This window comes from Carcharhinus amblyrhynchos, chromosome 25 (genome assembly GCF_965287045.1).
Source record: "Carcharhinus amblyrhynchos chromosome 25, sCarAmb.v2.hapA, whole genome shotgun sequence".
Classification (NCBI taxonomy): Eukaryota; Metazoa; Chordata; class Chondrichthyes; order Carcharhiniformes; family Carcharhinidae; genus Carcharhinus; species Carcharhinus amblyrhynchos.
This window is the reverse complement of record NC_137348.1, coordinates 7985037-8000192: the sequence shown is the minus strand read 5'-3', so window position 1 is coordinate 8000192 and position 15156 is coordinate 7985037. Positions and strand designations below refer to the sequence as shown.

At 45.8% G+C, this 15156-nt stretch overlaps 1 protein-coding gene across 1 annotated transcript in view; it reads left to right on the top strand.

The window, feature by feature from the left end:
• Positions 1–14185: 14185 nt before the first annotated feature.
• The window catches only part of LOC145358104 (solute carrier family 53 member 1-like), an 80122-nt gene continuing 79151 nt past the window's right edge, over positions 14186–15156 (top strand). The window contains exon 1 of the mRNA XM_080211778.1: positions 14186–14254. Coding sequence (XP_080067904.1) covers positions 14186–14254 — 69 coding nt within the window. The remainder of the gene's footprint in view (positions 14255–15156) is intronic.

Below are 15156 nucleotides of genomic sequence, written 5' to 3'. Positions count from 1 at the left end.
AGACTTATCTAGATAGCCACATGAGCAGACTGGGGATACAGGGATACAAACAAGTGGTCTAGTTGGGCACATGAGCGGCGCAGGCTTGGAGGGACGAAGGGCCTGTTCCTGTACTGTATTGTTCTTTGTTTTCTTTGTTCTTTGACTTATTCCCTCCGATAGCATTTTTAAATCTAATCTTTCTCCTAACATTTATAGAGAGTATAATTTTTCCGTTCCTGCAGCAGTAGCTCCTGGGTCACAGCAGCAGGCTGAATATAGTAAAACCTGGCAGGAAAAGCACATGCCCATAGGATCTGTAGCCTAAATTTCCAATGTTTAAACTAATGATTAGAAAGTAGAGTGGACTCAGCTAGATGTATTTGTTCATCCAGTTCAGACTTTCCCATTTTCCATGTAGCCAGGGAATTTAGATAGAAGAGAAAAATCTGCCCAGTTATTTCTTACTCCTTTACTTTTAACAAAAAGTAAATGGAAACAACTTATTGCAGTTAAGTGGCAAAAGCAAACCAACAATGGATTGTTAGGGCTATATCGAAGAAGGTAAAAGATGATTTCATTCACAGCGACCTCTAAATCAAAGGAAATTTCAACATGCAAATTGAATGTATGATCTTCAGTTTGTCCCATTAGAATTGTTAAACCTGTTTGTCTCAACCCTTTGAAGTTATCCCTTTTAAGTTAGATTCTTGGTTTTAGTTTAGGTCAGATCATGTCAAATCAAATCATGCTGTGGTTGCTTGTCCAGTGAAAAACCAGGTAAGTTATGGAATGACGACAATACAGGATTAAATTTTTCACTGTTTATGAGTGGCGAATCTGAATATTTTTCAGCTATAAAACCTGAAGAAAATACCATTAAATATACATCTGGAGCTTGGCGTTAATTAAAAACTGGATTGCAGAAATCTCCTGTTTGCAACTCCCTTCTAGACCTCCAGGGGTCAGGCTTTCTCTACGTTTTTAGGACAGCAAACGGTTTTTGCTTCTTACTTTCTGAGAAAGATTTCTACGAGGCACCAAAGGCTTATTTGCAACACAAAAATAAGGATAGCTGAGCTAGACACCAAACACGGATTTGTGTCACCGAAGGTGGAGGGAGTGGAAGAAGTGTCTACACCTGACCGCAGGCTGCAGAGTGTACCAACTACAAGACAAACTGCAACCATATGCCAACAGTTCGACAGCGTTTGGTGAAATCTTTGGCACCTGCAGGGGCAGCAGGTAAGTGGGAACACCACCACCTCCAAGTTCACCATCAGTTCATGTTTAAATGCCACAAGATCTGGGCAATAGCCAGGCTTGGTTTGAGAAGTGGCAAGTAATGTTCGTGCCATACAAATGCCAAGCAATAACTATCTCCAAGAGACAATCTAACCACCGCTCCTTGACATTCAATGGTACTACCATCACTGAATCCTCCACTGTCAATCTTTGGGGTTACCATTAACCAGAGAGTCAGCTGGACTCCCCACATAAACACAGTGGCGAGTAACTCACCTCCTGACTCCCCAATGCCTGTCCACCATTCACAAGTCAGGACTGTGACTTGCTTGGATGGGTGCAGCTCCAATGGCAGACCAGAAACTTGACACCATCCAGGATATAGCAGTACACGTGATTGGCATCACATCCACAATCACTCAATCCCTCCACCATCGATGCTCAGTAACAGCAGTGTGTACTGTCTACAAGATACACTGCAGCAATTCACCAAAGATCCTTAGACAGCACCTTCCAAACCCATGAACACTTCCATCTCGAAGGACAAGAGCAGCCGATACATGGGGAAACCACCACCTGCAGGTTCCCCTCCAAGCCACTCACCATTCTGACTTGGAACTGTATTGCCTTTCCATCGCTAGATCAAAATCCTGGAATTCCCTCCCTAACAGCACTGTGGGTGTACCTACACAGGGTGCAGCAGTTTAAGAAGACAGCTCACCACCACCTTCAAGGGCAATGAAGGCTGGGCAATAAATGCTGACCTCGGCACTGAAATCCCACATCCTTAGAATGAACAAAAAAAAACGCATTCAGAATGTTTCAGTGCGGGTGGATCTTGTGAAATCCATTCTTTGGTGGCAGTGCTGGCAATGCCACGTGCTGATACACGAGGAACATTGATACCCTAAATGGGAACGACAGAAAGGATGCATTTTGTGCGATCCAGTTACAGTCCTGCGATGACTGCGATACTGAACTAGGTGCTGAAATCAAATCCAACCTCGGCCAGTTGCAAAGTTGGATTCAGCGCGTTAACTGGATCTCAGTGGCTCCTGATCCAGAAGATCATGAGATCAAACCCCAGCACCTCTCATATCTGCAATCTTTCCTCTACCTGGAAGGACAAGGACTGCAGACATCAAGGGAATACGGCCGCTTGGAAGTTCCCCTACAATTCACACACACAATCCTGACTTGGGACTACATTAGTTGGGGCAAACCCACAAACACTTCCATCTTGAAGGACAAGGGCAACAAATACATGGGGACACCATCACGTTTACTTGGGGTTGCATGGTGGCACTGTTGTTAGCACCGCTGCCTGGCAGTACCAGGGACCTGGGTTCGATTCCAGCTTTGGGTCATTGCCTGTGTGGAGTTTGCACATTCTCCCCCTTGTCTGCACAGGTTTCCTCCGGATGCTCCGGTTTCCTCCCACAGTCTAAAGGTGTGCCGGTTAAGTTGATTGGCCGTTGCTAAATTGACCCTAATGTCAGGGGGGCTAGCAAGGTAAACATGAGGGGTTACAGGAGTGTAGAGCTAGGGTGGGATTGTGGTTGGTATAGACTCGATGGGCTGAATGGCATCCTTCTGCACTCATAGAATCATAGAACCCTACAGTGCAGAAAGAGGCCCTTCAGCCCATCAAGACTGCACTGAACACAATCCCACCCAGGCCCTACCCCCGTATCCCCACATATTATACACACTAATCCCTCTAACCTACGCACACCTGGATACTAAGGGGCAATTTCTTAGCACGGCCAATCAACCTAACCCACACATCTGTGGATTGTGAGAGGAAACTGGAGCACCCGGAGGAAACCCACACAGACACGTGGAGAATGTGCAAACTCCACACAGACAGTGACCCGAGCCTGGAATCGAACCCAGGACCCTGGAGCTGTGAAGCAGCAGTGCTAACCACTGTGCTACTGCACCAGCCTGTAGGGAGTCTATGAGAAAAAGCTGCAGAGTCTTCTATATTACCGATCCTTCACTGTCGCTGAGTAATAAGGTTCAAACCTCCTCCCTAACAGCACTGTGGGTGTACCTACATGTGAACTGCAGCGGTCCCAGCTGGAGGCTTCTCAAGGACAATTGGGAGTGGACCATAAATATCGATCCAGCCCCCAACACCCGCATCCCACCAGCAAATGAAAAATAATATAATCCAATCTGACGCTTTGGTTCAGTATCGAGGGAATGCTGCACTTCCAGAGGTGCTGCCTCTTTTGAAATTCATTTATGGGACATGGGCATTGCCGGCTTGGCCAACATTTATTGCCCATCCTGTGAGAAGGTGAGCTACCTTCTTGAACTGCTGCAGTCCATGTGGTGTAGGTACACCCACATTGCAGTTAGGGAGGGAGCTCCAGGCTTTTGACCCAGCAACAGTGAAGAAACAGTGATGTATTTCCAAATCAGGATGGTGAGTGACTTGGAGGGGAACCTCCAAGCGATGGTTTTTCCAGGTATTTGCTGCTCATGATCTACTAGATGGTTGTGGTCTTGAGTTTGGAAGGTGCTGCCCAAGGAACCTTGGTGAGTTCCTGCAGTGCATCTTGTAGATGGTACAGCCAGTGTAGCTTTGTGTTGTTGGTGGAAGGATTGAATATATATGGAAGAGATGCCAATCAAGTGGGTTGCTTTGCCCTGGATGGTGTTATTGGAGCAGCACCCATCTAGGCAAGTGGAGAATATTTCATCATACCCTGTGTGTGCTTGTAAATGTTGGACAGACTTTAAGGAGAGAAAAGAGCTGATGTTTCGCGTCCAGACAACCTTTTGTCAAAGCTAAAAGACACGGAAAGTGTGAGATGCTTACACTGTAGGGTGAGAGAATGAAAGGCAAGTCATAACCACAAAAATAAGGGGAAAGGCTGCTAATTGTAGTCCATAGAGAGAATAGAAGGTGTGAATGGCCAAAGGCAGAGAGGCTGAGATCGGACGGTAAGCTGTGACAGATGACGATGTGGGAGGAGCGAGATGGGTGGGATAGAGGTAAAATTGAGAAAAAGGAGAAAAAGGGAAGCAAAGTGGGAGAAAAAGTAAGGAAATGAGAGATTAAAAAAAGGGGGAAGGAGTGGGGGGAAATAAAGAAAGACAATAAAATAAAATGTAGAGAACAGTTAAAAATTAAATAAAATGAAAACAAAGAGGTGGAGATGGGGTAGAGCGAATCATCTGAAATTGTTGAATTTGATGTTGAGACTGGAAGGCTGTAAAGTGCCCAGCTGGAAGGTGAGATGCTGTTCCTCCAGTTTGCATTAAACTTCACTGGAACATTGCAGCAGGCCAAGGATAGACGCGTGGACATGGGAACAGGATCATGTATTGGAATGGCAAGTCAAGTTATTCCTTAGTGTGCCAAGTTGTGTAAGTTAGGGGGATTAGTGGGTAAATACTTGAAGCTACGGGGATGCTCTGTTGGAGAGTTGGTGCAGATTTGATGGGCTGAATGGCCTCCTTCTGTACTGTAGGGATTCTATAATTCTAACTATGTCATTGGTGATTTTGACTAATGCAGTTTCAACCTTGTTGGTAGAAAGGAAACCAATCAAAGGGTTTGGGAGTGCGAAAGTGGCATGAAATATTGGAGGCGACTGTAGTTTGAGAGACAAAGGATGTGAGAAAGGATGTGGCAATTGTGGCAGTGGAGAATGATCTGTGTACAACTCAATTGCCCTGGTTCCAAGTCCATACAGGAGACTGCTTCACTCTTCATCTTATTCAGCAGCTTCAGGAAGATGGAGGCATTTATCGGTGCAACTCTGCATCTCATAACAGGAGACAGGACTCAGTAAAGGTGTAACATTATGACAATAGGTCAGGTGCCAGAAATTGTGTGAGCCTCATCTTCCCTTGACTAAGGTTTGGATTGTTTTCGCTGGAGCTCAGACGAATGAGGGGGGGATCTCACAGAGGCTTGTAAAATTCTATAGGACTGGACAGGATAGATGCAGGGAGGATATTCCCGATGGTGGTGAGTCCAGAACCAAGGGTCACAGTCCGAGGATACAGGGTAGTCCATTTAGGACGGAGGCGAGGAGATATTTCTTCACCCAAGGAGCAGTGAGCCTGTGGAATTCAAAACATTGAATGTATTTTAAAGGTGGCTGGATATAGCACTGGGGGGCGAATGGGATCAAAGGTTATGGGGATAAAGGCAGGATTAGGTTATTGAGTTGGATGATCAGCCATGATTGTAATGAATAGCGGAGCAGGCTCGAAGGGCCAAATGGCCTCCTCCTGCTCCTACCTTCTATGTTTCTATGTTTCCCCCCTCCTCATTAGTGAGAGTGGGAGAAAAATCAACTACAGTTCCCTGAGGCGCAACGTGGGTCAAGATTTTCCTCCCCTTCCCGCCGACAGGATTTTCCAGTCCTGCTGAAGGTGAGCCCCAGCCCCCCTCCCCGCCCACCGCCCCCCCCCCCCCCACCCCCCAGCCCCCTCCCCACCCCCACAGCAGATTCCCTAGCAGTGGGACAAGCAAGCTACGCAAATCGCCATAGACATCGACAGGGCTGGAAGATCCCACCCGTGGCCAATGGCCAGCCACCTCCATTGCTGGAAAACACGCCGCAGGGGTGCGGAAAATCTTGCCGGCAGAATTTTTTTTAATAGCAGCAAGTGATGATCTGGAATTCAAGGGCAGGGAGACAGATTCAAGAGTAACTTGTGAAAAGCAATTGGATGAACATTTGAAAACAGTGGAACATTGAATCCAGGAATGAAGGGGTTGAGATATGAGGAGAGATTAAACAGTTTGAGATTGGACTCACTGGAGTTTAGAAGGATGAGGGGGATCTGATCAAGGTATTTAAAATTTTAAAAGGGGTTGATGGAATAAATACAGACCAAGTATTTCCTCTTATGGGGCAATCTCGAACAAGCGTTTGTATGTGAGAAAGGATTTTCACAGTAACTTCATTGCAGTGTTAATGTAAACCTTACTTGTGACAAATAAATAAACTTTTTAACTTTACAGGTAGAGGTTGAGAGGCGGTAGATTTAAAACTGAGATGAGGAGGAGTTACTTCTTACAGAGGGGGGTGAATTTTTGGAACTGGCTGCCCCGTAACGCAGTGGAGCCTGAATCATTAAATGGCTTCAAGGAGGAGATAGATACATTTCTAATAAAAAAGGGATAAAAGGAGATGGAGAATAGGTGGAGAGGTGGATTTGAGACAAAGGAGAGATCAGCCATGATCTGATTGAATGGCGGAGCCAGATCAAAGAGTTGAATTTATCTACTTCTGCTCCTAATTCCTATATTCCTATGTGGGAGTATGGGTAAAAGGGCATGGGGATTGGGAATAACTGGACTGCTCTTTCAAACAGCCCCTTCTGTCTTTGATCTAGTGCGATGATAATTATTGAGTGTCCCTCAAACTCAGACTTCGAGGGAAACATTTTTGAAGATAGAAAAGACAAATGTTTGATTTTTCTTGGTGAATCAGTAATATTTTCCCTTTTTATTGTGTATGAAATAATACTTTTACTGCGATGATGTCAGGTTCCTGACAAAACAAAATGATCATTTCATCAGCTATCTTCCCCCTGACCAGTGGGTGGCTGTTTGTTGTCTATTAATGCTCCCATGATGGGAGAGTTAACATACCAGAGGGGTGAGTTTCCATGGAGACAAATGGTGTCGAATTTCTACCGGTTACCTGACCTTCTGCTGCAGCTTTGGAGGAAGATGGCCAGCACCACAAGTCCATTTACACCAATTCCCCAGTCTGAAAGCATCAATTGTGTGTGTGTGTGTGTGTGTGTGTGTGAGTGTGTCCGTGTCTGTGTGTGTGTCTATGAGTGTGTGTGTGTGTGTATGTGTGTGTGTATGTGTGAGTGTGTGTATCTTGTGTGAGTGTGTCTGTCTATGCGTGTGTGAATGTGTGTGCCTGTGTGTGTGTGTGTGTGTGTGTGTGTGCCTGTGTGTGTGTGTGTGTGTGTGTATCTTGTGTGAGTGTGTCTGTCTATGTGTGTGTGAATGTGTGTGCCTGTGTATCTTGTGTGAGTGTGTCTGTCTATGCGTGTGTGAGTGTGTATGCCTGTGTGTATGTGTGTGTGTATCTTGCGTGAGTGTGTCTGTCTATGTGTGTGTGAATGTGTGTGCCTGTGTGTGTGTGTGTGTGTGTGTGTGTATCTTGTGTGAGTGTGTCTGTCTATGTGTGTGTGAATGTGTGTGCCTGTGTATCTTGTGTGAGTGTGTCTGTCTATGTGTGTGTGAGTGTGTATGCCTGTGTGTATGTGTGTGTGTATCTTGCGTGAGTGTGTCTGTCTATGTGTGTGTGAGTGTGTGTGCCTGTGTGTGTGTGTGTGTGTGTGTGTGTGTGTCAGTCTGTCTATGTGGAGGGGTTGGGGGTGAAGGAGGGGCGAGAATTCCAATTTTCTGCTTGCCCCCTCGGTGTGAAAAGATGCTTCCTGATCTCACCCCTAAGTGGCCTTTCTCTAACTTTGAGATGATGTCCCCTCATTCTCCATTCCCTCGACACTGATAGAGTCATTGCAGTACTGAAAAAGGCCATTCAGGTGCATCGAGTCCCTGCTAGCCCTTGTCAGTTTCACTACCTCCCTCTGTACTTGTAGTTTGCTAGTGTATCCCACTCAATGCCCACCCACTTCCCTTTCGAAATCATTCATCATCTCCACTTCCACACACCCTTGTGGATCCCACACACTTTGCTACACTCTCAATGTGCCCTGCCACCTTCAAAGATCTATTTGCATGAATCCCCAAGTCCCTCTGATCCTGCAAGGCTGTAGAAACATGCCATTAAGCCTGCATTGCCTTTCCCTATCCCTTCTGTGATAAAGGATTACCCCAACAGGGTCTGTATTCCTTGGATCTTAGAATAATCCGGGGTGGCCTTATTCAAACATATAACTAAGATCCCAAGAGGGCTTGACAAGGTAGATGATGAGGTGTTTTCACCGGTGGGAAAGTCTCGTACAAAGGGGCGGCACAGTGGTTAGCACTGCTGCCTCACGGTGCCAGGGACCTGGGTTCAAATCTGGCATCCATGTGGAGTTCGCACATTCTCCCCGTGTCTGCGTGGGTTTCCTCCAGGGGCTCCAGTTTCCTCCCACAGTCCAAAGATGTGCAGGTTAGGTTGATTGGCCGTGCTAAATTGACCCTGGTGTCAGAGGGATTAACAGGGTCAATATGTAGGGTTATGGGAAGACGGCCTAGGTGGGATTGTGGTGGGTGCAAACTCGATGGGCCGAATGGTCTGCTTCTGCATTTAGGGATTCTATGATTCAAAGGGACATAACAACAAGATAAAGGCCCGATCATTTAAAACTGAGGCGTATAGAAACCGAAAGATGGTTAGGTGCATTGGCCGTGTTAAATTCTCCTGCAGTGTAATAAACTCCATCTGACACTTGTCTGTCCTTCCTGCTAGCCTGTTTATGTTCTTTGCAGTAAGTTGGTACCATCAGCCACACCTCCAGAGTTCGACCTTTTACTCCACATCCCAAAATGCAAGTCACATAGGTATTGGAGAGATGGTGGAGAGATGGCACTGTGAGCTGGTATTGGCAGCACACCTCAGGAAGGGTGTTTGGGCCCCAGGGGGAGTTCAATGCAGGTTTACAAGAATGATACCTGGACTTCAGGGGTTATGAGGAGAGATTAGACAAATTAGGCCTTTATTCTCTCAAAATCAGAAGGTTGAGGGGTGGTCTGCTAGAAGTCTACAAAATATTTACAGGGAAGGACAGGGTGGGTAAGGATAACTTATTTCCACTTCTGGCTAAATGGCGATTTAACGTTTAATATGCTGAAACTTGCTGCAACTGTACAGGGCACTGGTGAGGCTGCAGCTGGAGTACGGTGTGCAGTTTTGGTTGCTGCACTTGCGCAAGGATATTTTGGCCTTGGAGGGAGTGCAGAGGAGGTTCACTAGGCTGATACCGGAGATGAGGGGGTTGGACTATGAAGAGAGACTAAATAGACTGGGTCTGTACTCGTTGGAGTTTAGAAGGATGAGGGGGGATCTTATAGAGACATATAAGATAATGAAGGGGCTAGATAGGGTAGAGGTAGAGAGATTCTTCCTGCTTAGAAAGGATAGCAGGACTAGAGGGCACAGCCTCAAGATAAGGGGGGGGGGGGGGGGGGGGGCAGGGGCGCAGTTTAGATCGGAGTTGAGGAGGAACTTCTTCACTCAAAGGGTGGTGAATCTCTGCCTGTTGAAGTGGTGGAGGCTACCTTGCTAAATATATTTAAGTCACGGGTAGATAGGTTTTTGACAGACAAGGGAATTAAGGGTTATGGGGAGAAAGTGGGAAAGTGGAACTGATCCACTTCAGATCAGCCATGATCTTATTGAATGGCGGGGCAGGCTCGAAGGGCTAAATGGCCTACTCCTGCTCCTACTTCTTATGTTCTTATGAAAGACCTACAATCAAGCAAGCCTAATTTTTTTTGGTTAAAGTTGTTTTTTCACTATGTTGGGATTTCTTGTGGCCAGTGACTTGGAGTTTGTCAAAGGACAGAAAGTGTCAGAATCCTTGGGAGGGAAGAGATATTTACAGACTCTTGGAGCCAATATTCCTCATCTAGACATTGGAATGTAAACAATATGCACTTAAGTAGCCTAGCAACGAGGTGTGGAGTGACCATTGGCATTATTCTGGTTGTATTTGGTTGGCCTAATCGAATGATGCAATTGGGGTTCTGATCAATTAATTGCCTGGATGACAGAGAATCTTAGAAACATAGAAAAACTACAGCACAAACAGGCCCTTCGGCCGACAAGTTGCACTGAACATGTCTCTACCTACTAGGCTTACCTATAACCCTCTATCTTACTAACTTCCATGTAATCATCTTCTGGAAGCAAGTGGAGAATTGTGGATAAAGAGACATGTGAGCCTTTGTTTGCCAGTGATAACTCGAAGAAACCAACCATCACAAGAAGAAGACCTGTGCCCTGAAGGATACTTCAGAGAAGAAGGTAGATTCTACATCAAGGTTAGTTCTTGACCAAGGTTTTCCTAAACTTGATAGTGTCTTTTCAGTTAAGTAGTTAAAGGTGATGTTTAGTTAAAATTGATGTTCCATTAGAGTTTAAGTTCAGTTAATTAGTTGCAACTGTTTGTGTTTGGGTTGGTACTAGAAGTGTTAAATAAAGAAATAATTGAATTACTGTCCTTGTTTATCTCATTAAACTGGGATGTTTGCAAGGTGTTTAAATTAAAGCTGTATAACACACTAGATGAAGGCTCTAGAACTAGGGGCCATAACCTAAAAATTCAGGGCCAAGCCATTGAGGAGAGATGTTAGAAAACACTTCCACATGCAGAGAGTGGGGGAAATTTGGAACTCTCTCCCTCAAACGGTGGATGCTGGTTCAATTGTTCGGTTTAAGTCTGATATAGACACATTATTATTGAGCAGGGGCACCAAGGGATATGGGCCTAGGGCAGGCACATAGAGTTAGGCCCCAGATCAGCCATGATCTTATCGAATGGTAGAGTGGGCTCCAGGGGCTGAATGGCCTACTCCTGTCCTATGCTCCTATATTCCTGTGGTATACTGGTTATGTCACTGGACTTGTAATCCAGAGACCCAGCCTGTGTGCACAGATTTAAATCCCACTGAGGCAGTCAGGGGAAATTAAATTCAACCAATAAATCTTAAATACTAATTAGTCTCAGTAATGGTGACCAAGAAGCTATCATCGATTGTTGTTGAGGCCCGTTAGGGTCATTAATGAACTTTAGGGAGTGTAGTCTACTGTCCTTACCTGGTCTGGTAATAAGAACATAAGAACATAAGAAGTAGGAGCAGGAGTAGGCCATCTAGCCCTTCGAGCCTGCCCCGCCATTCGATAAGATCATGGCTGATCTGAAGTGGATCAGTTCCACTTTCCCGCTTTCTCCCCATAACCCTTAATTCCCTTGTCTATCAAAAACCTATCTATCCGTGACTTAAATATATTCAGCGAGGTAGCCTCCACCACTTCAACGGGCAGAGAATTCCAGAGATTCACCACCCTTTGACTGAAGAAGTTCCTCCTCAACTCCGATCTAAACTGCCCTCCCCTTATCCTGAGGCTGTGCCCTCTAGTCCTGCTATCCTTTCTAAGCGGGAAGAATCTTTCTACCTCTACCCTATCTAGCCCCTTCATTATCTTGTATGTCTCTATAAGATCCCCCTTCATCCTTCTAAACTCCAACGAGTACAGACCCAGTCTATTTAGTCTCTCTTCATAGTCCAACCCCCTCAACTCCGGTATCAGCCTCGTCAACCTCCTCTGCACTCCCTCCAAGGCCAAAATATCCTTGCGCAAGCGCGGCGACCAAAACTGCACACAGTACTCCAGCTACGGCCTCACCAGTGCCCTGTACAGTTGCAGCAAGACCTCCCTACTTTTATATTCTATCCCCCTTCGCTATAAAGGCCAACATCCTATTCGCCTTCTTGATCACCTGCTGCACCTGCAGACTGGGTTTTTGTGACTCGTGCACAAGGACCCCCAGGTCCCTCTGCACCGTAGCATGCCGCAGCTTTTCATCCTTTAAATAGTAATCCCTCCTACTATTATTTCTACCAAAGTAGATAACCTCATACTTGCTAACATCATACTCCATCTGCCAGGTCCTCGCCCACTCGCTCAGCCTATGCAGATCCCTCTGCAGACGTTCCACACCCTCCTCGCAATTTCATGACTCATGGTCTCCATGTGACTCCAGGTGCACAGAATGTGGCTGACTCTTAACTGCCCTCTGAAATGGTATAACAAGCTAATCTTCAAGGCCGATTAGGGATGGACAATAAATGCTGGACTTGCCAATTATGTCTGTACTTGATGTCCCTGACTAATTCCTGGGATGAGTGGGTTGTCCTACCAAGAGAGACTAAATAGTCCAGATCTGTATTCCTTAGAGTTTAGGAGAGTGAGGAATGACCTTATTCAAACATATTCGATCCTGAGGGAGCTTGACAGGGAAGATTGTGAGATGTTTTCACTAGTGGGAGAGTCTAGAACAAAGGGACAGAGCTACAAGATAAAGATTCGATCATTTAAAACTGAGCTGCACAGAAACGGAAAGACGTGTTGGTTAGATGCATCGGCCGTGCTAAATTCTCCCTGTGTACCCGAACAGGTGCCAGAGTGTGGCAACTAGGGGATTTTCACAGTAGCTTCATTGCAGTGTTAATGTAAGCCTACTTGTGACACTAATAAATAAACTTTCAACTTTAAAACTTTAATGAAATTTAAATTTCTTCTCACAGAGGGTGGTGAATCTCTGCAAGTCTCTGCCCCAAAGAGTGATGGAGACTAGATCATTAGAAACATTCAAAGTGGAGGTGGATAAATCTTTGATATTCGAGGAATAGAGAGCTACTGGGAGACGGCACAGGAAAGGAGTTGAGGCCGGCATAGATCAGTTGTGATCACAGTGAATGGCGACACAGGCTTGAAGTGTCTGGTGGCCAATCCCTGCCTCTGTTTCTTGTGTTCTTGTATATCCCATGAAAGAATGAAAATATTAGAGAGAAAGGAAATAGTTACATGTGAACAAGGAACAGGAGTAGGCCCTTTGAGCTTGCTCTGCCTTCTGACAAAATAATGGCTAATCTGATGGTAACAATGGTATTATGGCCCGATGGTTAGCACTGCTGCCTCACAGCTTCAGGGACCCAGGTTCGATTCCCAGCTTGGGTCACTGCCTGTGCAGAGTCTGCATGTTCTTCCCATGTCTGTGTGGGTTTGCTAGTTAAAAATGTGCTACTTAAGTGCATTGGCCATGCTAAATTCCCCCTCAATGTACCCGAACAGGCGCTGGAGTGTGGTGATTAGGGGGTTTTCACAGTAACTTTATTATAGTGTTAATGCAAGCCTACTTGTGACACTAATAACCTACCCCTGATAACCTATGGCCCTATTGCCCCCTTGGATGGCACGGTGGCACAGTGGTTAGCACAGCTACCTCACAGTGCCAGGGACCTGAGTTCAATTCCTGGCCTTGAGTTACTGTCTGTGCGGAGTCTGCACATTCTCCCCATGTCTGCGTGGGTTTCCTCCGGGCGCTCCGGTTTCCTCCCACAGTCCAAAGATGTGCGGGTTAGGTTGATTGACTATGCCAAATTGGCACTTAGTGTCCGGGGAACATGGATTGGTGGGGTAAATATGTGGGGTTATGGGGATAGGGCCTGGATGGGATTGTAGTCAGTGCAGACTCAATGGGCCGAATGGACTCCTTCTGCACACCGGGATTCTATACCATTTTTACCCAGAACCTATCCAAGTTTCTCCACCTGAAGAAGGAGCCACACTCCAAAAGCTTGTGCGACCAAATAAACCTGTTGGACTTTAACCTGGTGTTGTGAGACTTCTTATTGTGTTTACCCCAGTCCAATGCTGGTATCCCCACATCAAGTTTCTCCACCCGGTCTACTTTATTATTTTAAACACCTCTTTATACCCAGCGGAGGACAAACTAAACTTTTTGCAGCCGCCTCTCATAATTTGACACGTTGCAATAAACTAATCGTGTAACAAAATACTTGGATTGATACGTTACAAAGACAATATTTTCAAAGAATATTAAGATGTATTGAAAACTGCCAGGGATTGCAGTGATGGCAGGGTAACAAAGCCTGTCCTCTCGTTGTTGAGCTGACTCTGCTGTGTTCCCTCCCTCTCTTGGCAGAGGGGCACTCAATTATTTATCAATGTGCAGCGTGATCCTGTTGCTGTTACCTAGACGCCAGAGAAAGGTGTCAGGGATCCGCCACGAACTTCGTCGCAATTAATCATCGCAGGGGAAAATACCACTCATATTCATTTTGTCTCCTTTTTGTTCTGAATCTCCGGTTGCCTGTCGCGATGGCTTAAAACACTCGAGAGGCTACAGGACTGGATTGATCATTCCCCGCTTTCCCTCCTGGTATGCTTCCTGGAAAAATCCTCAATTCTCGGCGTCTTCCACAGCAATGAAATTTGCTGAACATTTGTCGGCGCACGTAACGCCAGAATGGAGGAAGCAGTACATCGAATACGAGGTGGGGACTCTCGGTGATTGTAAAAACGGGCGCCGGTTGCGTTCTGTCCCAGTTTAAGAATGGGAAATAGATTAGGAGACCTCACCACCTTCCCATCTGTAGCCAAAGGAAAGTCAGTCTCATGGTCAGAGATAACAACTGCAGCCAGAGGTAACTCACTATTGGAAACTGTCCCTCTGGCAAGCAGCTTAGAAGTTGGGTACCATCTCTGTATTGGCGACTTGGAACTGTATCTGTGTCCCACTTTGCCCTCAGTTTTGTTCTTGTGACTTTATTTGGTTAATTTTTAAGAGTCTATGTTTAATCGCTACTTATTTCTCTACATCTTTGGAAATAATAAGTGTTAGTTTTTTTTTACCCTTGTGTGTGTGTGGGATGTTCAATCAATGGCACAGAGTTAACATTTGAGACTGGCACTCATTCCAGTTAAGTGCCCAGCTGGATAGAGAATGTGTGGAGATCCTTGGTTGAGAATTTCAGAAGTAGATTTGGTTCTCTGTCACAGCTTACAATCTTTGCAGCCAGATGCATTGCATATCCCAGAGGTATTTCTTGGAAGGTCGTTTGTTTTTTGGTATTAAGCCAATCAGGGCAGGTTGCCAGGACCAATATTTCACCCCATCCCATTCCTCAGCCAAAAATCGATCGTATAGCCATTAATCTCATTGTTGTTTGTGGGATCCTGATGGGTTCAAAATGGCTGCTGTCTTTGCTTGCGTAACGGCGGTTGTTTGGAGAAGGAAGCGGAGGGGATGGATGGATGGGTGCCAGATGGAACCAAAGGTGCGCTGTGCCCATCTGCTGACAGTGCACCTTAAGCCAGAGGTGTTCATTGCCTCCCCTTAGCAGAGGGCGAGTGTTCATGAGGGGATCTTATTATTAAAGGCGACTAAGACTACAGA